Source organism: Gigantopelta aegis, chromosome 15, assembly GCF_016097555.1.
Source record: "Gigantopelta aegis isolate Gae_Host chromosome 15, Gae_host_genome, whole genome shotgun sequence".
Classification (NCBI taxonomy): Eukaryota; Metazoa; Mollusca; class Gastropoda; order Neomphalida; family Peltospiridae; genus Gigantopelta; species Gigantopelta aegis.
Window position 1 is genome coordinate 19,212,664 of NC_054713.1, and position 26,065 is coordinate 19,238,728.

At 39.8% G+C, this 26,065-nt stretch overlaps 1 protein-coding gene across 4 annotated transcripts in view; it reads right to left on the minus strand.

Annotated features, from left to right (window-relative positions):
- The window catches only part of LOC121389996 (activated Cdc42 kinase-like), a 162,827-nt gene that overhangs the window by 59,556 nt on the left and 77,206 nt on the right, over positions 1 to 26,065 (minus strand). Inside the window, exon 1 of one of the 4 annotated variants that reach the window (XM_041521690.1) lies at positions 10,427 to 11,071. The exons of the other annotated variants lie outside the window; for them this stretch is intronic. Coding sequence (XP_041377624.1) covers positions 10,427 to 10,444 — 18 coding nt within the window. The 5' untranslated portion in view covers positions 10,445 to 11,071. Of the gene's footprint in view, positions 1 to 10,426; positions 11,072 to 26,065 lie in introns of those variants that run through there. 4 annotated transcript variants of the gene reach the window in all.

Sequence of the window (26,065 nt, forward strand, 5' to 3'; positions counted from 1 at the left end):
ACCATGCGAGATGATGTGGGCTTAAAACTAAATCATGTTTATATGAAATTTGCTATTTTACTACGAACTTTATAAAAGGAAAACGAAAATGCTATGCAAGTGGTATGTATGGGCTTAAAACTAAATAATTTTTATATGAAATTTAGCATTTTACTACAAATCTTTTTAAAAAGATAATGCCATGCGAGATAGTGTGGGCTTAAAACTAAATAATGTTTATATGAATTTTAGCATTTTACTACAAAACTCTGTAAAGAAAAAAAAAATGCCATGCGAAATGGTGTGGGCTTAAAACTAAATAATATATTTATATGAATTTTTACCGTTATTCATTATAGAACTGATTGGTTCCCTTTCGACACAGGCAAACTATACATGCGCTGAGATGTAATATATTAAGTTTAAATAAGGAAACAAAAACTACAATAAGAAAACAAAAACAAAAAATATGTAAAGGACTCACGCATGTGTCCAGCCTGGCTCCCATTGCTGGTGGGTGACAACTGACAGGGCAAACACCATATATTACTGGTGTCGCAGCGGCGGAGGGCCAAGTAAGCGTGAATTAGTATCTGCTAGCCGGATAGCACGTCAAATGTCACCAGCCGAGAAACGTTGTGGTGACCCCAGCATTATTCCACACCACCCCATGTAATAACTCACATTCACAACCTCACACACAACCTACTATTCATACTTATAATATATATGTATATACGCATACATGTACGTACAGTCTAACAGGCATCAAACAGCCACCAAAAAGAACATCAAAAACTACTGTGCATCAAATGAAGCATATTGTCCAATAAGCCAAATACAGAACTTTAAGGCTGCAACAAATTTCCATTATTCTTTATTCATCAACTGCAATTATGAAAATGTCTTCAGAAAAAAGACAAAAACACAGACACTGAAAAAAAAAGATGATAGCTTTAAAAAAAAAAGTGTCATGGAGACTTAAAAACATCAATGCAATGTCCATAGAATAGCCAGTTGCCATGGACAACTACAGGGTTGTTATTATTATACACGACCTTCACAGACATATGAATTCTTTGTTATTCATTCCTATCACTGTTCTCACTGTACTGACACTAGTACGTGTATCTTATACTGGAATAAAACCCAATTCGATCAAAGTAAACAGGTATGTGGTGTCATATTTGTTTAATCAGAGGTTTCCAAAAATGAAGCACCATTCTTGCCTTTATATTGCCCCTATGGTAAATTCCTGGTACAACTTTTCTCGAGTTATTTCAATGTCAGATTAAAGACAGCAATCCATTTATTGTTAGACTACTGGAGCCTCATTCACAAAGCTCTCTTAGGCTCTGCTAGACAACATAGCATCGTCTTTGCAAGTCTTTTAGCAAATCTCGCAAAGTTGCGAGAGTTTAGTGAATTAGGCCCCTGGTTTTCCAAGACAAATGGCTATCTAGCAGCAGGACTCTGAAATTAAAAATTTGCATAACAGAAAAAGGAGTTATGCTAAGAAAATTGGCACAACCTATTTTGGTTTCTTTATAGAGAATAATACACAAGAGGCCGATAGATATCCTTTTATCTCACAATGAGTTGTTTTAAAATGTTTCTAACGAGCGAAAGCGAGTTTTATATGTTTTTAAACAACGAGTTGTGAGATATGGTATCTTAACAGACACAAATGTATTATTCTATTTCTTGCATAACCTCAAAAACCAGGTTTTAAGCAAATTTTAACATCTTTTTTCACTGAGAGATATTTACAACCCTTTGCACTTGTAGCTGACTTAAGTGTCACACACACATGAATGTCAGGTTAACTATATGGCACAGTTTAATCGATTTCCATCATGTAGGTTTTCATTGGTTGTATGGCATTGGTGACCTGATCCTCACCTAGGAGCAGCCAGTTGTATGTCTTGAAATTGCTAACACACATACATGTGTTAACAACCATGTGTAACCAAAAATAACGCATGGTGTTGTCACCAACGGGTGTGTAAGAAAACCATTTGATTAAATGAAAATAAAAATAAATGATGTGGTGCTATGTCGCATCATTTAGTAATTTTACATCCACCGTGGTTATGTCAAATAAAATTGAATAACCGATGCACAAAAATAAAAAGACCGGCCTCGGTGGCGTCGTGGCAGGCCATCAGTCTACAGGCTGGTAGGTACTAGGTTCGGATCCCAGTCGAGGCATGGGATTTTTAATCCAGATACCGACTCCAAACCCTGAGTGAGTGTTCCGCAAGGCTCAATGGGTAGGTGTAAACCACTTGCACCGACCAGTGATCCATAACTGGTTCAACAAAGGCCATGGTTTGTGCTATCCTGCCTGTGGGAAGCACAAATAAAAGATCCCTTGCTGCTAATCGGAAGAGTAGCCCATGTAGTGGTGACAGCGGGTTTCCTCTCAAAATCTGTGTGGTCCTTAACCATATGTCTGACGCCATATAACCGTAAATAAAATGTGTTGAGTGCGTCGTTAAATAAAACATTTCTTTAAATAAAACATTTCTTTAAAGATAAAAAGAATTGTTAAACATGAACAGTTAAAAGGTTTTGTTTTGTTTAACACCACAAGGACATATTAATTAATCACCGACTATATGGTATGTTAAACAGTTGGTAATTCTCACATGTAGTCTTTAGAGGAAACCAGCTACATTTCCACTTAGTAGCAAGAGATGTTTTACACAAACTTGCCCACAGACAAGACAGCACACACCATGGCATTTGATATATCACTCCCGTTGTGGGGCACTGCCTGCCATGAGAATAAAAAAAATGGTTTTGTTTAATGACACCACTAGAGCACATTGATTTATTAATCATCGGCTATTGGTGTCAATCATATGGTCATTTCGACACAGTCAAAGAAAGGAAACCCGCTACATTTTTTTCAATACTAGCATGGGATCTTTTACATTCACTATCCCACACAGGGTAGCACATTCCATAGTCTTTGATATACCAATCATTTTGCACTGGCTGGAACAAGAAATAGCCCAATGGGCCCACCGACAGGGGTCGTTCCTAGACTGACCGCGCATCAGGTGTGCGCTTTACCACTGGGCTACGTCCCGCTCCTACCATGAGAATAAAAAGCCAATAAGAGAATGGGTCCACCGAGGGTATTCAATCCCATGACCCCCAGCAGCTCACGCAAGCACTCTACCAACTGAGCTAGATCCCAATATTGAAGCATTATACTAAAGATGTCCACAAGATCAGGTTGGACTGTATATATATATATTTACCTACATGCTTAGGTTTGTCATCCATTGAAATCCATTAAAATCAGATATACAATCAAGTAGACTTGTGCACTCATGCATAACAAAACTGCAGGCTGTTTGTTTACAGGAGTCCAATTCGGTGAATATTTCCTAGGATATATTCTACCCGAGGAGTGAGGAGGATTTCCGAGGGGGGTGGGAGATTTCCTGTGACATTGGTAGTCCACGTTAGTCCACTGTCTGATGTGAAACTTGTCAAAACCGGACCCTCTGTAAACCGGAATTACCTCTCAACCGGACGTTTTTCATGGTCCCTTTTCAAATACATGTATCTGTGCAGAAGAGAACCTCTCTAAACTAGATACCCCTTAAAACCGGACTTTTTACTTGGTCCCGACTCCCGAGGGTATCCGGTTTAGAGAAGTTTCACTGTATATAAAAGGTTGGTATATACAACTGCTTTTTTGTGTGTGTGTGTGTGTGGATGTGTGTGTGTGCGTGCATGTGCGTGTGCGTGCATTCGCGTGTGTGTATATATATATATATATATATATATATATATATATATATATATATATATATATATATATATATATATATATATATATGGGATTCAAGTGCATGTAAAGTATTGCTTGTTATTCAGAAAAGCTGTACTTATGTGGTGGTTGCAGGTTCTAGTCAAGGAAGGCATGCTTGAAAGCTAAGTCGGATATATAAAATATAATCACAAGCATCATCTTTAAGTATAGTATTACAGTATTTAATAATTATCATCATCATCAGCATCAGCATCAGCGAGTACTGTTGCAGAATTTATCTATCATTAACATCATCATCATTATCATCATCATCATCATCAAATGCATCCTTATCCTCATCAGTTAAAGTTTGTTTTTGTTTAACAACACAACTAGAGTACAGACTAGATGTCAAACATTTGGTAATTTGATTCACATTTTTCCATCAGCAGTAATGGATCTTTTGCATGCACTTTTCCACAGCCAGAACAGCACATACCACAACCATTGTTATATCATTTGTGGAGCACTGGCTGGAACAAGAAACACCCCAATGGGCCCACCAATGGGGATCGATCCTGGACTGGCCGCATATCAGGTAAATGCTTTACCACTGGGCTACGCTCCAACATGAGCCCGAGTTAGTCAAGCGTACCCGTACTAACACGATCAAGGAATGTTTATAATAAGAGATATTCTCGAGTAATTCTACCGGAAAGAGAGCGTATCTGGGGTTTCTCCGCGGTGGCGGTTTCGACTGTTTATACAGCACTTGACTATGCAGCACTGAGTCAGTGTTACCAGTCTTATTTCTGCGGGTGTTATGCACACAGATCAGGAAAATGGTGACGCCACCTGCTGACATAGGAAACCGAGCTAAACATAACTCATGCACAACTAGAGCAGAAGATACTAAACATGACACACCACAGGAAAAACATTCATAGACAGGTCTTTATTTCTGCAGGTACAGCAATGCAGACTGATAAAATAAAAAAAAGGAGGGATAAACTATTCTGAAAATAAAACTTAAAAAAAAAAAAAATGGATTTATATTTTAGGGAAATTATTTTTAATAGTAAATATTTTGACAAAAAAATAAATAGAATTATCTTTGCTTAAATTTGCTTAAAACCAGTTGTTTTAGGATATGTAAGAAATAGGATAATACATTCGTGTCCGTTAGATACCATTTATCTCACAACTCGTTGTTTAAAAACGTTGGATCGTATCCAACTCGCTTTCATTTGTTAGATACATTTCAAAACAACTAGTTGTGACATAAATGGTATCTAACAGCCACTCATGTATTATTCTCTATTTACTTATTTTATATTTTTTATTTCTTTTCCCAAATGATTAGGTTTTATTTCGTTCCATCCAGTGCACCACAACTGGTCAAAAACCATGGCGCATGTATGTGCTGTCCTGTATGTGCTGGAAAGTGCATATAAAAGATCCCTTGCTGCATTAAGAAAAATGTAGGTGGTTTCCTGTATGTGCTGAAAGTGCATATAAAAGATCCCTTGCTGCATTAGGAAAAATGTAGGTGGTTTCCTTTGATGACTACGGGTCAGAATTACCAAATGTTTGACATTCAATAGCTGATGATTACTTCATCAATGTGCTCTAGTGGTGTCGTTAAACAAAAACAGACTTTATATATTACAAACAAGCATTCTGAGAGTACTGCTGGATGTGGCACGTGTGTGCGATCAGACTGTTGCATCTGTTGCGTTTGCAGCTTGTGTTTTGGGCATACACCATATACGATTATTTAATTGCTGCTGGCTACATCCATTTTGCAGACATATGCATACAATCTAGACAGCTCTCATTAAAACAAATTGTGGGGGCGGGATGTAGCCAAGTGGTAAAGCGATCGCTTGTTAACTGCGAGGTCGGTTTGGGATCGATTCCTGTCGGTGGGCCCATTGCCTATTTCTCATTCCAGCTAGTGCACCATGACTGGTATTTTAAAGGCTGTGGTATGTGCTATCCTGTCTGTGGGATGGTGCATATAAACGATCCCTTGCTGCTAATTGGAAAGAAAGAGTCTGTGGGATGGAGCATTTAAAAAATCCCTTGCTACTAATGGAAAAATGTAGCTGGTTTCCAGAGTAAGTTCTTAAGGGCTCAATGGGTAGATGTAAGACCACTACACCCTCTTCTCTCTCACTAACCATTGACCAACTAACAAATAACCCACTGTCCTGGACAGACAGTCCAGATAGCTGAGGTGTGTGCCCAGGACCACGTACTTGAATCTTAATTGAATATAAGCATGAAAATAAGTTAAAATGAATAAATGAATTGAGGAATGTGAAACAAAAACTCAGGAGATAATGACAGACAGACAGACAGACAGACAAATACAAAAACCTATAGTCCTTTCCGTTTCGATCGGTACAGAACTAATAAAAGATGAATTTTAAATGACTACAGTTTGCTGTAGGCTACTAGTATTAATTGCAATTTATGACTCCAAACCAAATAAAACTGTCCCAGTACTACATGCATGCAGTGCAACATGGGCTAATTTATATGCCCAACACAGCCAGTGCATATGGCAGCTTATCAGCAACGACTGGTTCTCTTTAAATTATGCATTCAGCTAAACGAAGTGTGGATATCGGTCCATCACACCGCTGATCCATCTGGAAAGCAGCAGGCTACAACAATAAAATGGTAAGATTGTATGCACCTCATCCACAGACAGGTAATAACACTGCAGCATACAGACTAAAGCGAATTCCATTTATCACACTGTTTATGAACGCATGCTTATCAGACATGAACATATTTCAAATGCCAAACCAGAAATGTGCTCGCAAATAACAACCATTTCTGATTTTACACATTAAAAAAAAAAAAAAATATTTGTTTAATGACACATCAGCACATTTTAAACTGCAGTTATTTGGAATCTAACACATGGTTATTTCCACATTTGGTTAACACAGATTAAAAAAAAACATTAAGAGGAGGAAACCTGCTGCCACCCTAGAGAATACTCTTACCAAAACAGGCCAGAAAGGTATGGAGGATAAAATTATAAACCCTAAAATATTGTAAATCAATGGATATATTCTTATGATTTTTAAAACAGATGATAGTAAAAAAAAGAAAAAAAAAGAAGTGTTTTATTTAACGACGCACTCAACACATTTTATTTACGGTTATATGGCGTCAGACATATGGTTAAGGACCACACAGATTCTAAGAGGAAACCTGCTGTTGCCACTACATGGGCTACTCTTCCGATTAGCAGCATGGGATCTTTTATTTGCGCTTCCCACAGGCAGGATAGCACAAACCATGGCCTTTGTTGAACCAGTTATGGATCACTGGTCGGTGCAAGTGGTTTACACCTACCCATTGAGCCTTACGGAGCACTCACTCAGGGTTTGGAGTCGGTATCTGGATTAAAAATCCCATGACTCGACTGGGATCCGAACCCAGTACCTACCAGCCTGTAGACCGATGGCCTGCCACGACGCCACCGAGGCCGGTCAGATGATAGTAAAAGAAAAATTGTCAACGAGGGTCCAATTTCAAAACATTTCAAACCTATAACCACCTAGTAGTGGCCAGGGCTCGAAACGGCCTGTGGCCAGGTCGCCAAATGCAACCAATGTCCTGTTTGGGCGATGAATATTAAAAAATAATGACATTGGTCGCCCAACTAATAATATTATTTGAGCGATCTACTTTAGATCTATAACATATGAGCCACTATTAATATTTGTACTGCATCTATTTATTCCACATTAAAATCTTGCTCGTGGTTTGTGGTTCGCTTACCATAATTTGCCAACATGTACATCCATTATTTTTTTGGCCCACCATATTTTTTGGCAAGTTTCGAGCCCTGAGTGGTACTTACAGTTTGTTTTCTTTTTATTAAGTACCCTCAAATTATTTTCAAGTAGAAAGCCTGGAAAGGAATTTATCAGTATGCTTTTCCCCCACACTTGACAGGACAGTATATACCACAGCCTTTGATGTACTAGTGGTTGGGCACTCAGTGTTCGAGATCAACGGTATCCCGATATCCCGGGGATACCAGAATTTAATTTTGGATACCAGACTTCAAGAACCCAGTATCCCACCAGGATGCCATATAATACTAAATTCTCAGGTGGGATACCAGATTTTGAAATGTTAGTATCCAACTGGGATACTGGCCAAAAAATTTAATCTCGAACACTGGCACTCGTTGAAATAGGGGGAAAACCATGAATCCACTGATGATGGTTGAAGATCGTTTGATCCTGCAACCCATCACATCTCAGGCGAGCTAGCAATCTATTCTCATGGGGCGAGACGTAGCCCAGTGGTAAAGCATTCGCTTAATGTGGGGTCGGTTTGGGATCAATTCCCATCAGTGGACCCATTGGGCTATTTCTCGCTCCAGCCAGTACACCACGACTTGTACATCAAAGACCGTGGTATGTACTATCCTGTCTATGGGATGGTGCATATAAAAGATCCCTTGCTGCTAATTGGAAAGAGTAGCCCATTGTGTGGCGCGGCAGTGGGTTTTCTCTCTCAATATCTGTGTGGTCCTTAACCATATGTCCGATGCCATATAACCGTAAATAAAATGTGTTGAGTGCGTCGTTAAATAAAACATTTCCTTCCTTTCCTTCCTTCTATTGTCATGAAAATAGCACAATTTCTATCACTGTGAACCGTCTTGCTTAAATTATCAACTTCTAAAATAACATTACAATTCTATACATTAGTAAATCACAGTTCATCATGATCAGCACTTCAACTAAATCTTATCAAAACGTTACGCTCAGGTATATAGGTCTCATTGGCCTGTAAACAAATGACTCATCGACATGGGGGCTTTTTTTTTTTTTCACTGGTCAGGTTAATAATGGAAAATATCAAATGGGCTTTTAACACTGATGTTGTGGCTAGGTCATAGGATAAATGCACTAACAATTAGATTGCTTTAACAGCCATTATTATACACAGCTAGGGACGGGACGTAGCCCAGTGGTAAAGTGCACACGTGTATAGGGACGGGACGTAGCCCAGTGGTAAAGTGCACACCTGATGCGCAGTCGGTCTAGGATCGATCCAAGTTGATGGGCCCATACTATTTCTCATTCCAGCCAGTGCACCACAACTGGTATATCAAAGGCCGTGGTATGAGCTATCCTGTCTGTGGGATGGTGCATATAAAAGATCCCTTGCTACTAATGAAAAAATGTAGCGGCTTTCCTCTCTGTGACTGTGACCATATGTTTGACATCCAACAGCCTATGATTAATAAGTCAATGTGCTTTAGTGGTGTCTTTAAATAAAATATACTTTTTTTTCTTTTCTTTTTTTCTTTTTTCTTTTCTTTTTTTCTTTTCTTTTTTATACACAGCTAGCGAAAGAGGGTAAAGGTCAAATCCAGTGTCCACAGGTCCATGCTAATTATAAACATAGAACCCATCAAGTAGACACCTGGCAAAAGCAACAAACAGAAAGATCAAACGAACAGTCTGTATTAAGTTGTGTCCTGAATACACAGTCAACAGATGAGACACACTGATCAAATACACACAGAGAGAATCAAATACACACAACCGATTCAAACGAAGACGGCCTAGAGAAAACATAAAATTAAATTAAATCAGTTTCGACCAAAGTAATGATCAAAAAAACATTCTGTAATAAGTAATGCCCTCATACAATTAACACATAAGTTAAAACACAGTAATCTAATATAGATAAAAAGATCAGAGATAAAAAAGGGGTGGGGGGTGGGGGGTCAGACTAAACCTGTTCTGGCAAAAGCAACAAATACAACTGTTCTATAAAAAATATTGTCCTGAAGACCACGAGAGAGAGAGAGAGAGAGAGAGAGAGAGAGAGAGAGAGAGAGAGAGAGAGAGAGAGAGAGAGAGAGAGAGAGAGAGAGAGGGAGAGAGAGGGATGGAGGGAGAGAGAGAGAGGGATGGAGGGAGAGAGAATGAGATACAGCGAGAGAGAGAGAGAGAGAGAGAGAGAGAGAGAGAGAGAGAGGGAGGGTGGAAAGGGAGGGAGGGAGGGAGGGTGGGGAGGGAGGGAGGGAGGGAAGGAGCAAGAGAGAGAGAGAGCTGGGGATAGAGGGAGAGAGATGGGAGGGGAAGAGAGTGGATGGGAAAAGTGGGAGAGAGGGAGGGAGAGGGGTGAGGAGAGGAAGAGACGGAGATAGTGGGAAGGGATGGTGGTATAGAAAGAGGGGGAGGTAGAGAAAGAGGGGGAGGTAGAGAAAGAGACAGAAAATGATAGAGAGAGTAGGGAAGAGAGAATGTTGTGACAAACATGTGATCAAAAGAACATTCTGTACTGAGTAGCTGCTCTGACAACATATTCGACACAATAATACACACATAATCAAATACACACACTGTGGGAACCAAATACAGACACAGATTCAGCGGAAGACATTTAGATTAAACCTATTCTGGCAAAAGCGACAAAAAGATGGATCAACATAACATCCTGTATTCCATAATTCCCTGAATACACAATCAACAGGTAACACACAAGCATCGTAATCAAATAAACACAATTTGTCAAACACAGAATCAAATACACAAACAGAGAGATTCAGAGGAAGACGGACAGAGAGACAGAAAGAGACAGAGAGAAAGAGACCATATAGATTAAACGTGTTCCACTAACCCGCTTTAAGAAATTCATTGCCACTGCCTAATGTATCCAGCAAACAGTGGGTTTCTCGTTCATCTGTGTGTGAGTGTGTGCTCTATGGTCGTAGTGTCTCCACTACACAATTCACTGCCGTATCTCCACTCTCACATACTGCGACTCTCTCATTCTGTTTGTCTGTCACTCGATCGCTGGGCTTGTTGTTTTTTTGTTTTTCCAACCCGACAATGGGACACCTACAACAGGGCACGGTGGCTGCTCAATCAGGTGGGACGACACACACACACACAGAGAGAGGGACCTATCCCGACTGACTGCCGGCCCTGACGTCACCGCTGAAGCTGCTCATGTCACAGCTAGGTCAGCACGCTGCTGAGTGAGAGGAGAGATATTACACACAGCTCCACGCTGTACTCTGTACATGCCAGGAGGAAGTCAGTGTGTTAGTCATACCCTTCTCGCTCTCTCGCTCTCTGTTTCAACAGTGTTTACTGATTACGTTTTCAAACTAGAGCAATTTTTCACACAGGCTTGGCCAGCCTATATATATAAAACAAGGAAATGACACGTTTGTAGTAGTAAGGTTTTTGGTTTTTTCAAATGACGCAGGACAAAAAATATATATTGTTCTCGAAGAAGGAAAGGAAATGTTTTATTTAACAACGCACTCAACACATTTTATTTACGGTTATATGGTGTCGGACATATAGTTAAGGACCACACAGATACTGAGAGAAGAAGCCCGCTGTCACCACTTCATGGACTACTCTTTTTCGATTAGCAGCAAAGGATCTTTTATATGCACCATCCCACAGACAGGATAGTACATACCACAACCTTTATAACACTAGTTGTGGAGCACTGGCTGAAACAAGAAATAGCCCAATGGGTCCACCGATGGGGATTGATCCCAGACTGACCGCACATCGAGCGGGCACTTTACCACAGGGCTATGTCTCGTGCTCGAAGAAGAAGGAAACAAATGGTAGACATGCATGATCATAGTTTGGAATACGTTTCTTGTAGCCTGGCTAACCCAGTTAGACAATGGGGTCAACTGAGGTGGTTTGATCCGATGATGCAAGCACCTCAGGCTACCGATTGAGTTAATAGATCCTACCCACCACCATCTTCTAAAGGATGCTCAAAATCAAACTCTTTTTTTTCTTCTTTTTTTTGGATAAAATAAAACCTGGAGATTAATTTTGACCGGTGTTTTGTTCGATTCAGAGGGAATTGATTCTATTTGTGTCACATCCGATTAATACAGCTGGAACTTGAATTGAGTCGCGCTTGAGCAATATGCATGTAACAAGATGACAGAGTGACAGATCACCTGAAACATCAGTCTAGACCCGCACCGCACAAACTGACAGGTTTTCACAAACACAGGGCATAGTCGGAATTCATTTCACTTTTAAATTGGACATCTGCCAGTCAGTTTGCTATATTCACCCAGGAGATCATCATTACATTTTCAATTTATTTTCAGGTTTATAAGTGTAGAAGATCAATAGTTAATGGCTACTGAAAGAGAAGTCATTGATGGTTGCATACCACACCATTCTGTTAAATTACAAACTTTGTTTTGTTCAGCGACACCACTAGGGCACATTAATTTATTAATCGTTGGCTATTGGATGTCAATTTGCGATTCTGACAGGAAACCAGCTACATTTTTTCCATCAGTAGCAAGGGATCTTTTACATGCACTACCCCAGACAGGATAGTACATACCATGGCCTTTGATATATCATTTGTGGAGCACTTGCAGGAATGAGAAATAGCCAAATGGGCCCACCAGCGGGGATCGATCCTAGATCAACTGCACATTAAGCGAGTGCTATATGACTAGGATACGTCCTGTCTTTCAGTTTTACATGCAAATCAAGACAATTTGTATGTCAAAGTATATTCTGTGAAAAAGAAGGCCATATCAAAAGGACTACATAACTGTAGGAAGTACAGTCTCTTGGTAACTATTTAAAAAATCAGAATATGTTGACCATACATTTTTTTTAGTTACCCACAATTAAGCCAGAGCACTGTGTTATGTAAGTGGTAGTACACCCACGTGCATGCACAGCTGTTATTATTTAACAATAATGAGTAACTTCAAACCATTTGGTTACAGTAATCGAAATAAGAATTTTTTCTGTTTGTCCTGACAAGTGAAAATTTACTCGGACAAGCATAATGTACCTCATTAGTTATCCGGTGGACAAGTAAAACATTATAAAGCAATATCATAATTTTGAGCAATTATTGTACTTCAATTTACAAAATAACAATTGATGAAAAAACAACATTATGAGCAATCAACAAAACCCAGGTGAAAAGGCCAATCACGTGATTTGTTGTTGATTTCTACAAGTTTCACATTTGTCAAACTTTGACAGTCACAACCTTAACATTAACGGTCATTTTCTAGTGAAGCAGTGCTATACAGTACATTATAAAATACAATATTAAAACCATTGTTTGACCATATCACACAGCATGCACGTTCTCATACAAGAACTGTTGCTGGACTGGCTTCACCGTCTTTGCCCTGAAACGTTTCCTGTCTACATGTCCTAATAGACCCAAGCAAACCCGATGTGTTGCGAATGGCTCAACAACCAACACGTCTAAAAAACAGTTATTAATTCAAATCCAGGGCAGGACATACCTCAGTGGTACAGCTCTCGCCTGATGCATGATCGATCTAGGATCGATTCCCGTCGGTGGGCCCGCTGGGCTATTTCTCATTCCAGCCAGTGCTCCACAACTGGTATATCAAAGGCTGTGGTATGTACTGTTCCTGTTTGTGGGATGGTGCATATAAAAGATCCCTTGCTGCTAATCGAAGAGAGCCGCCCATGAAGTGGCGACAGCGGGTTTCCTCTCTCAGTATATGTGTTTCTTAACCACATGTCTGACGACATATAACCATAAATAAAATGTGTTGAGTGTGTCGTTAAATAAATATTTCCTTCATCAATTCAAATCCATATTTAGATTGCCTTTCAACTGAGGATTGGGGTGGGGGGGGGGGGGGGGGTGAGGGTAGGACTGTGCACTCCTGCCACTCACAACCCCTGCTTCAGATGCCTTTGACAAATGGAAATATTTGCGAACAAGTAAATTTTTAGCTGTACAGTGGACAAGTAAAAATATTTACTTATTTCTATCACTGCATTATTTATATACCACAGAGGTCATTCAACCTATAATCATTGAAGAAAAAAAAGAGAGTAAAGTTTGTTTTATTTAACGACACCATTAGAGCACATTGATTTTTTTATCTTATCATCGGCTATATTGGACGTCAAACATATGGTCATTCTGACACTGCTTTTTAGAGGAAACCTGCTGTCGCCACATAGTCTACTCTTTTACGACAGGCAGCAAGGGATCTTTTATCTGTGCTTCCCACAGGCAGGATAGCACAAACCATGGCCTTTGTTGAACAAGTTATGGATCACTGGTCGGTGCAAGTGGTTTACTCCTACCCACTGAGCCTTGCGGAGCACTCACTCAGGGTATCTGGATTAAAATCCCATGCCTCGACTGGGATCCGAACCCAGTACCTAACCATGACGCCACCGAGGCTAGTCTTAAAGAAAAAATTCATAAGATATATTCCAGTGTTTTATATCTTGATACATGTTTTTAATGACCTATTTCCTAAACCGAACAATGTCAATGCTGCTCCACTAAGTAACCGCAAAGGTGTGGTGCCTGAAGCCGCATTAATTACTCCACCCCAATGACACATTAAGACTTACTCAAGGTTGGTGACATGCGGTACCTGGAAACTGATCAAGACATTAGCAGCCTATGGGCAATTCCACAGTGATTGACGTGACATTTGTAGAGAATTTTTAAATTTCAAATATACCTGTATTTTCATCACTGTTGCACCCACGTATTTCTTACTGTTCAAGTTCATATCTGATGACCAAGGCCAGAAATTAACAGGGGTTAAGCAGCAAATTCTGATCAAAATGCCCAATATACTTTTGTACGATCAACTTTACAAGCAGTTTTTGGCTGTCCCATCTATTGACCCTAATGATGTCAATGAGTACAGCTCAACTGGGTTTAACAACTGAAGACTTTTTAAATACCGCAGTGTCATGCATTGTTATTGTTATCCTATTGGTCAACTCCTGTTTTTACTCAGTTTTTAACTTACATGCTAGCCTTACCAAATTGTATGCCCACCAGGGGCCTAATTCACAAAGCTCTCTGCAAGATCCCAAAAGTGCGTGAGTTTAGTGAATTAGGCCCCAGTTTGTTTATTCTCCTGATGCAGGGTTTCTAGAGTTGTTTATAAAATCCACTAGCCATGGAATATCAGTGACTTCAAAAATCTACTAATCACGATTAAAAATTCAAACCCAGTACCTACCAGCCTGTAGACCGATAGCCTAACCACGACACCACCGAGGCCAGTAAAAATTACGGGGATCGATCTCAAACCGATTGTACATCAACCAAGTGCTTTACCACTGGGCTACATCCCACCCCTTATGGTAGGTGAAACATTTAATTAGGCAGAATTCTTCTCTTTTTCATTTTCTTTTCAACCTGTTCAACCATATAAATGGTATCTTAAATTTAATGTTAAAACAAATGTAAGTAAAACTGAACTTGCATGAGCGACAGCTGAACAAATCTTTTACACAATTTTCAGTGACCTATAACCGAGGTCTGACTGTATATATATATATACATACATTTGTTGGTATAACCTAGCTAACGATAGCTGACCTTTAGATGCATGCAATAACATTTTCCATGCATGACACATGCAGTTCAATTACTGCAGCAGTTATCATAATAACAAGTCGACTAATGGACGTCAACTACACGTATAATAGAAATGTGGAACGTAACATGAGATCGTTCAAACTCTGAGCTATAAAAAAAAAAAAAAAATAAAGCTTGTTTTGTTTAACGACACCACTGGAGCACATTGATTTATTAATCATTGACTATTGGATTTCAAACATATGGTAATTCAGACATAAAGTCTTAGAGAGGAAACCTGTTATGTACATTGTTTCCATTAGTAGCAAGGGATCTTTTATATGCACCATCCTATAGACTGGATAGCACATACTGACTGCAATGAAAAAAAGTCCATCAGAAAGAAAGAAAGAAGTGTTTTATTTAACGACATACTCAACACATTTTATTTACGGTTATATGGCGTCAGACATATGGTTAAGGACCACACAGATTTTGAGAGGAAACCCGCTGTCGCCACTACATGGGCTACTCTTCCGATTAGCAGCAAGGGATCTTTTATTTGCGCTTCCCACAGGCAGGATAGCACAAACCATGGCCTTTGTTGAACCAGTTATGGATCACTGGTCGGTGCAAGTGGTTTACACCTACCCATTGAGCCTTGCGGAGCACTCACTCAGGGTTTGGAGTCGGTATCTGGATTAAAAATCCCATGCCTCGACTGGGATCCGAACCCAGTACCTACCAGCCTGTAGACCGATTGCCTGCCACGACGCCACCGAGGCCGGTAAAAAGTCCAATCAGTAAATGGGTCCACTGAGGTGGTTCGATCCCACACATGTATGACACAGGCACCTCACGTGAGCGCTCTACAGACTAAGCTAGGAAAATCAAGGAAAATGGTTTATTTAACGATGCTCTCAACACATTTTATTCACGGTTATATGGCATCGGACATATGGTTAAGGACCACACAGATAATGAGAGAAGGAAATGTTTTATTTAATGACGCTCTCGACACATTTCGTTCACGGTTATATGGCATCGGACATATGGTTAAGGACCACTCAGATAATGAGAGAGGAAACCCACTGTCACCACTTCAAGGGCTACTCTTTTCGATTAGCAGCAAGGGATCTTTTATATGCACCATCCCACAGACAGGATAGTACATACCACATCATTTGTTACACCAGTTGTGGAGCACTGGCTGGATTGAACAATAGCCCAATGGGTCCACCGACTGGGATCGATCCCAGACCGACCGCACATCAAGCAAACGCTTTATCACTGGGCTACGTCCTGGCCCCTGACTAAGCTAGATTCCGCCATGTGAATTTTATTTTTGCTTGTATAAACACCTTCCAATTAATATAGTACTTCATAACTTCAAATTTTAAAATCATATCTGGAGATAACTAAATATTTATGTTCATGATCTGTTCAAGTGTTCTTAACTGTCAGCCACTGATTCGAGGATTAAAAAAATTATTTAAAAAAAATATATTTAATTATTTTTTATTTCCAAAAATGTTTATGTAATCTAGATAACTAGTTGGAGATTCCATCTTATGCTTCTGACCCAAAATCAGGAATTCATAGAACGGGATTCATGGAATCCTGCTAAATTTGCAGGATGTTAAATATGTAAAGAAACTACAGGTGCAACTACAATATTACCAAAGATTCATTGGCCTACAGGTAAAAGGTAGACTACAGGTATAAGGTTTACAGTTTTATCAAAACAGAGCCAAACGCTAACAAAATTAATGTACATCTGAGAGTAAAAACTGACGTAGAAGACAATACAATCATATTTGTATGACATGAGTACAACAGTAAAGAAAGCAACATTTCACAAAGGGTATTTACAAGTTATACTAGTTTATAATGGCATTATAGCTAGAGCAAAGGTTTTATAAGACTGAGTCATAGGTTGTTACGTAAAGCTTTTTTTTTTTTTAAAAGGCACTTCTTCAGTTCTTGCTCATTCAAACCATGTGATCATTTCTGGAAAATACATTAGTGATGTTCCTTTGTACATAGAAACTAAGATTATACCTGTGTATATGTATACGTGTATATGTATTATGTAGATGAGGTTGGACCTGTTTGCCTGTTTATAAAGCAGTGGAAAGCCAGCATGATTAATCAACAAACTGATTTTAAAATAGAAAATACAACTTCCTCAGCTCAGATGGAAGTATTAATGCCAGATGGCAAGAGGCTGTTTTCATAGAAATTCTAGATTCAGGAAAGAGAAGTTTATTTTGTAATAACTTCAATCCCCCGAGTAAACAAATACATCACATGATTCAGCTGTAAAGGCTGGCACACACAGAGTTTCTTTTCTTAACCCAATATTATGTAAATTTAGCTGAACAAATTTTCTGTAGCTCTATCATTTTACCTCCCTCCCTCTCCGTCCCTTCCTGTCTGTCTGTCTGTCTGTTTGTCTGTTTATCTGTCTCCCTCCATCCCTTAGTTAAAGTATCTAAACACACATAATGTATATATGTTAAAAACCAAATAGCCATAGTTTAAAATGTTTGTCGAGTTTAAGAGTTTGTTTTTGTTTAACGACACCACTGGAGCACATCGATTAATTAATCATCTGCTATTGGATGTCAAACATTTGGTAATTTTGACTCGAGGTCATCAGAGGAAACCCACTACATTTTTTTTAATACAGCAAGGGATCTTTTATATGCACTTTCCCACAGACAGGAAAACACATACCACGGCCTTTGTCCAGTTGTGGTGAAAACTCATCAAACTTTGAAGATGATTTTCGTCCATTTGCCATATAAATAATGAAATCCGTTCAAACTTTAAGATGTTTTTTGTCCAGTTATCACATGAATATGACATACCCACAAATTCAAGATCTGTGATTGTTTTCAATTTCTCTTTGTGGAATCTTTACATTCTGTAAAGAAACCGATGTCAGAATGAAGCACGTCCCTATCAGACAATGGGTCTGCATGGAAACCTGCACGGTTCAGAAGGTGGCAGGCCGAATGGGCGACAAACCACGGCCGTGTATTGGTGTTGACCGGCGGGGCCTCTTGTTTTGAGGAATTAGCAGAATTTTGTTGCTAAAATATTTGCCCACCAGGCTCGTGCCTGATACGAGGCATGTTTAATCCCACGAGCAAGCGGTGTGAACCGAACAATGACCTGCTACAATTCTACATTTTTATTGCCAAACATTGGTTCATACAAATATCTCTTGCAGCGGCAGGCCAAGGGTGGTGATGGATCTAAGGGAAGAAGGTTGGTGACACAAGCTTGGATTTTTTTTTTTGGGGGGGGGGGGGGGGGGGACGTGGTTTTTCCCCCCCATATTATATTTATTTTTTCATAACAAAACTTCTACAATATAATGCTACTTACAACAATGTATATTAGGTGTTTTGAGAAGAAGAAGGAAATGTTTTATTTAACGATGCACCCAACACATTTTATTTACGGTTATATGCATCAGACATATGGTTAAGGACCACACAGATATTGAGAGAGGAAACCCGCTGTCGCCACGTCATGGGCTACTCTTTTCGATTAACAGCAAGGGATCTTTTATATGCACTATCCCACAGACAGGGTAGTATATACCACAGCCTTTGATATACCAGTTGTGGTGCACTGGCTGGAACGAGAAATAGCCCAATGGGCCCACTGACGGGGATCGATCCTAGACCGACCGCGCATCGAGTGAGCGCTCTACCACTGGGCTATGTCCCACTCCTTGTGTTTTGAGAAGGAATACCTATAAACGGGGCAGGATCTAGCTCAGTTGGTAGAGGACTTGCCTCAGGTGCTTGCGTCACAGGATCGAACCACCTCAGTGGACTCATTCTTTAATTGTTTTGTTTTTTTCCCCCATCCCAACCAGTGCACCATGACTGGTATATCAAAGGCCGTGATATGTGCTGTCCTGTCTGTGGGAAAGTGCATATATAAAAGATGTTTTGTTGCTAATGGAGAAGAAAAATGTAACGGGTTTCCTTTAGGACTTCATGTAAAAACAATTACCAAATTCTTGACATCCAATAGCCCATGATTAATAAATCAATGTGCTCTTAGTCATTTCATTAAACAAAACAAACTTTAATTTTAACTTTTATCACCAAAACATCCTTTTATCATTTATCTGCCAATAAAAATGCCTGGCAGGCTTCAAGCTCTTTGAACAAGTTGATAACAGATGTAGTTATCCGGATGATGTAATTATGCCGATAACCGGACCAACAAGCAGTCAGGAATATTTACACATACATGTAAATTGACGGATCATCCAGATCTCTCTCATCTGAAGAAAAATCAATATGAAGCTTATTTTGTTTAACGACACCACTAGAGCACATTGATTAATTAATCATTGGCTATTGGATGTCAAACATTTGGTAATTTTTGACACATTAGTTTTAAAGAAAACCTGCTACATTTTTTTTCATTAGCAGAAAGAGATCTTTTATATGCATGTATTACCCCACAGACAAGACATCACCTACCACAGTTTTGTATTCTGGAGTGTGTTGTTAGAAAATGAGTATTTGTATAAAAACACCTCAGCACATTTGAAACTACAGCTTTTCGGTGTCGAACATGACTAGAATATAAGAGACAAATTTCTGCTCATGTTGCATCATAGGCTAGTTGGGGCGGGATTTAGCTCAAGTCAGATGAGTGCTCGCTTGAGGTGCTTGCGTCGCAGGATCGAACCACCTCGGTGGATCCATTCAGCTGATTGGCGGTTTTCTCATTCCAACCAGTGCACCATAACTGGACAAAAGCCGTGGTATGTGCTTTCCTATCTGTGAGAAAGTGCATATAAAAGATCCCTTGCTGCATTAGGAAAAATGTAGCGGGTTTCCTCTGATGACTATGTATCAGAATTACCAATTGTTTGACATCCAATAGCCAATGATTACACCAAATATCAGTAAAGTAAAGGGCCTTTTGTATGTAAGTTTCCAATGTCAGAAAAGCAAGAGTCGCAACTACTGGTATACCAGGCACTGGTTAGATTGGGAAAAAAACACTTGGTCCATCGAGCGGGATCAAATCTATGATCTACTGCACCTTAAACCAGCACTCTGTAACAAAGAGGGCGAGACGTAGCCCAGTGGTAAAGTGCTCGCTTTTAAGTGCGATCGGTTATTTCTCGCTCCAGCCAGTGCACCACGACTGGTACATCAAAGGCCATGGTATGTGCTATCCTGTCTATGGGATGGTGCATATAAAAGATCCCTTGCTGCTAATCGAAATGACACACTCAACACATTTTATTTACAGTTATATGGTATCAGACATATGGTTAAGGACAACACAGTTATTGAGAAAGGAAACCCACTGTCACCACTTCATGGGCTACTCTTTTCAGTTAGCAGCAAGGGATCTTAACCATATGTCCGACGCCATATAAACTATAAATAAAATGTGTTGAGTGTGTCGTTAAATAAAACATTTCCTTCCTTCCTTTCGAAGGAATCATTATACAGTGTTACCTACAAACATCCTATTACCAAAGTGTTCCTAATACCAGTTATCTCCCAATCATAACACTATAGAATTTGGCTTCCCCTGTAACTGTCCTAATTAGTGTGTGTTCCTCATACCATTTATCTCCCAATAACACCACCTGATTGGTTTCATCCAATTTCTAAGCATCCTTGATACAGCTGGACAGTAATGAGCATGATGTAATTACAAGAACAACTGGAACAGCCCAGAAACCGGAGCAGCATGCTCAGACGGATGGTCCAGATTTCTCAGACTGGTGAATAATCAATATTCATCACTACAACATTCGGGAACAGGATGCCCTACAAACTGTCTGTCCCGGGCCACGCCACTGGCTATCCAGAAATTTGGCCCGCAAGGGACATGCCTGAAACCGTAGTGGTATATGGGCATGTTACAAATAATCTCTCTCTCTCTCCTACAAACCGGCCTTGGTGGTGTCGTGGTTAAGCCATGGGACATAAGGCTGGTAGGTACAGGGTTCGCAGCCCGGTACCGGCTTCCACCCACAGCAAGTTTTAATGACTCAATGGGTAGGTGTAAGACCACTATACCTTCTTCTCTCTCACTAACCACTAACAATTAACCCACTGTCCTGGACAGACAGCTGAAATGTTTGCCCAGGGCAGCATGCTTGAACCTTAATTGGATATAAGCACAATAAGTTGAAATGAAAATCACAGGAACTGTCAGAAGCTAGTCCTTTGGAGAGAGACTGAAGTTTAAACCCCAGCACTTGTTTAACTAATCCAGTAATTCAAATCCACTGAGATCTGCATGTCCAACATGGCTGCCGTTTAAGCATTATGTGTTACTGAATTAGCAGCAAGGTAGGAAGGAAGGAAATGTTTTATTTAACGACGCACTGAACACATTTTATTTACGGTTATATGGCATCAGACTATATGGTCATGGACCACACAGATATTGAAAGAGGAAACCCGCTGTCACCACTTAGTGGGCTATTCTTTTCGATCAGCAGCAAGGGATCTTTTATATGCACCATCCCACAGACAGGATAGTACATACCACAGCCTTTGTTACACCAGTTGTGGAGCACAGGCTGGAACAAGAAATAGCCCAATGGGTTTACCACTGGGCTACATCCCACCCCTAGCAGCAAGGAAGTCTTTAATATGCATTTTTGCACACAGGATAGCACATACATGTACTATAGTTTTGTTGGAGCAGGAAAACTCCAAGTAAAAAAGGTAAAGTTTGTCTTCTTTAACAACACCACTAGAGCACATTGATTTATTAATCATCAGCTAACGGATGTCAAACATTTGATATTAAAACATTTATAGGAAAACTGCTACATTTTCCCACTGGCAACAAATAATATTTCATGTGCACTTTCCCACAGACAGGATAGCACATACCACGGCCTTGGATATACCAGTCTTGGGACACTGATGGAGAGAAAAAACACAATCAGATAATAGGTCTGACTGAGATTTGATAATATGACCCAAGCAACCCCAACAAGCATTTTGCCGACTCCACCTCAACTCCCTAATGGTCTGTCCTTTGAGTGGGTTTGATCCTATGAACCACAGCACCTCTAGTTGAACACACTACCACTAAGCAACATCCTGCTCCTTAGGCTACATTAGAAAAATTACCATGGGTCATTATACATGTAAAACGGAAATCAATAAATAGTTTTTATGAATTTCAAGAACCAGAAAGAAAAACCCCCCATTTCAAACCAACAAAAACTACACTACAGCAGCTAGATCAAGGCACAATGGAGTGTTTTTGTTTCCTTCTTATCAGTGGTGTTATACAATTTTAACTAACACACATCAGTATGATCAATAACAAGGACAGTTTCTTGTTCCACACATACAATATTTTCACAAGATCCATCAAACAAAGATGTGACTGAGATAGGATTTGGTGGCATTATGAAACCCTGTATTTCCACACTCCCTGCCCGCAGGACCGTTATTGTCATGGATTGTGTTACCATGGTGCTGTGTAATAGCAAGGAAGGAAATGTTTTATTTAACGACGCACTCAACACATTTTATTTACGGTTATATGGCGTCGGACATTGGTTAAGGACCACGCAGATATTGAGAGAGGAAACCCGCTGTCATCACTTCATGAACTACTCTTTTCGATTAGCAGCAAAGGATCTTTTATATGCACCATCCAACAGACAGGATAGTATATACCATGACCTTTGTTACACCAGTTGTGGAGCACTGGCTGGAATGAGAAATAGCCCAATGGGTCCACCGACGGGGATCGATCCTAGACCGACCACGCATCAAGCGAGCGCTTTACCACTGGGCTACATCCCGCCCCTGTGAACTAGAAGCACTCTCTTGTAACTGGTGTTTGGTAAAACACTTTGGAAACAAGATCTATGCAGCACTTATACATACATGGAATACTGCATCATTATGGGAATGTTTTTATTTTCTCATAATATTACGACTTTCTGTGGATTCCGAAATTCTTCTGAATTCAGGCGGGACACAGCCTAGTGGTAAATAACTTGCCTGATGTACAGTTTGTCTCGGATTGATCCCTGTTGGGAGGGCTATTTTTTGTGTTCCAGCCAGTGCACAAAGACTGGTATATCAAAGGCTGTGGTATGTGCTATTCTGCCTTCTTGGCCAAGGATATCCAAGAGACATTGAAAGAATTTCAAAGTTTTTGAAGGATTCTCGGGGAGCATGCAAATCCAGATCTAGAATCTACTGGGTGGAATACTTTCTTTGTTTGGTTTAACAACACCACTGGAGCACATTGATTAATTAATCATCGGCTACTGGATGTCAAATATTTGGTAATGCTGACTCGTAGTCATCACAGGAAACCCGCTACATTTTTCCTAATGCAGAAAGGGATCTTTTATATACACTTTCCCACAGACAGAAAAGCACATATCACGGTCTTTGACCAGTTGTGGTGCACTGGTTGGAACGAGAACAAGCCCAAGCAGTTGAATGGATCCATTGAGGTGGTTCGATCCTGTGATGCATGTACCACAGGCAAGCACTCAACCGACAGCTAAATCCCGTCCCTTAGTGGAATAGTGTTCTCTTTAGGACTTTCTCTATGTCTTCTTCAGTGTTCTGAAACTTTGTGAAATGTCTCACATATTTGTGTTTTAGATCAACACATTAAACCATTACTGGGTGGGTTTTTTCTTCAAGTAAACCATTGAAAACTGATATTCTGCATCAGTGAACTTAGTATTTACACATACATTCTCATTTGCACTTTCTTTGGCTTCTTAAACCTTCTGAAAACCTGTGAATTGTCTGGCAAACGTGTGCCTAAAATCAATAATACATTAACCCATCATACTAATTTTTCGTTTTGAGTGAAAGAATGGAAACTGATATTCTGCATCTATTAACTTAGTGGCATATTTACATTCTCATTATGACTTTCTGTGGATTCTTCAGATGTCTGCAAACCTGTGAATTGTCTGACATATCGGTGTCTAAGACCAACAAACAACAGCTCTCTGGTATATTAGCCAGAGTTAAGAATATGATATTTTAGTCAGAGCTGGCATTATACAGTGATAAAGATGTCAGCAACCAGAAACATGAAATGATATATATGTCGGTGAAAAAAGGTGGCGCAACATACATGCATTTGTATTTAACTATCAACAGTTACCACAGAGAGATAGAGAGAGATAGAGAGATAGAGAGATGGAGAGATGGAGATAGATGGAGAGGAGAGAGGGGGTAAGGAGAGACGGGGAAGGGAGGATAGGAAAGAGAGAAATTGAGAGATTGAGAGGTGGGGGAGAGAGGGGGAGGGAGGATAGGAAAGAGAAATTGAGAGATTGAGAGGTGGGGGAGAGAGGGGGAGGGAGGATAGGAAAGAGAAATTGAGAGATTGAGAGGGGAGAGAGAGAGAGAGAGAGAGAGAGAGAGAGAGAGAGAGAGAGAGAGAGAGAGAGAGAGAGAGAGAGAGAGAGAGAGAGAGAGAGACAGAGAGAGACAGAGACAGAGACAGACAAGGGGGGGGGGGGCAGAAACAGAAACAGAGAAAGATGCATCTTCATTCACTATAACCAAACAAAACCTTATTAAATTAACACATTGATTCCAATTATTTTACTTTAAAAAATGTTTTAATAAAAAATGTAGCGCCAAATGTAAGTCAGTTTGAAGAAATAATGTTGAGCTTGCATAATCTAAGCACCCTAGAGAAAACTGGGACCTCGTAAGAAATGTGTGCTATGTTGTGAAAACTAGTTAGCTTTGTTTTGAAGATACATGTGTGCTAAAAGTAACCCAATAAATCAAAGCTATGGGAAGCATTTGTTTTTCATAACACTGCAAAACATTCACAACAGGATCCTTCAGTTTTTCTTAAATCTTATTTAGCAAAAAAATTTTTTTTTTAAATGAACTGTTCAGTCAGAACAATGATAACCATCAACATTTTGAATTTACATAAAGCTAATTTTTAACACTAATTTACCAACATATATATACAAAAAATTTCCACAATCACTTCAACCATACATCAAGGAAAAAGAAAGGCATATTTGGTTAATGACACAGCACATTGTCAGCCTTGGCTATTTGGTATCTAAAGCTAATGACACATGTATATAACCTGTAAAGGGTTCACTTATTGCATCCATTTATTGCCTACAAAACCCACCTGTTGCTAAATGATTCTGAGCCAATGGTTTTTAATGACAGTCATAAATTTTTATGTTTATTTTTCAGATCTGATTATCACACGTTTCGGACACTGCTCGAAAATGCTCTGTATATATTCACTATTAACGGAGCTAGGTTTCCCACATTAGGATGTCTAATTAGCAATTACCCTATGCGAAGAAACTGTAGTTTTCTAGTGTTGGTGATAGGATAAACAATAGCTTGGGAACAGTTGATATTTTACATTTTAGCCATGAAGACGCAAGGTCGCCAATACCCTGTTTGGGCGACTTAAATATACTCTTCAAAAAAAGAAACGCAAAAGGGTACAAATGGGTTATAACTCCGATTTTATGTTTCCTACCGGTTCATGCTTTGTGAATATAAGGTCATTGCTTGTCCCAAAACACATTCCCACGGTTACATTCGATAAAACGCAGCTACTGTACAATAAAGTTCCAAAATGTGAATATTCGCAAAAACGCAGGCACGTGCAAACCATGTCACCACTGCACGTGCGTTGTCTGCACGTGCAACATGAACACCGACAGTATAAAAGTGCAGGGTGTTCGCTTGCCTGGCCTCTGTATCTGGCCGACAGTTGACAATCCAGGACATGCCACGTCTCAGTGAACCGCAGAGAAACAATGCCATCGGCCGACTAGACGCAGGCGAATCCAGAACGGCCGTTGCCAGGGCATTCCATGTGTCCCCAAGCACCATCTCCAGACTGTGGGAC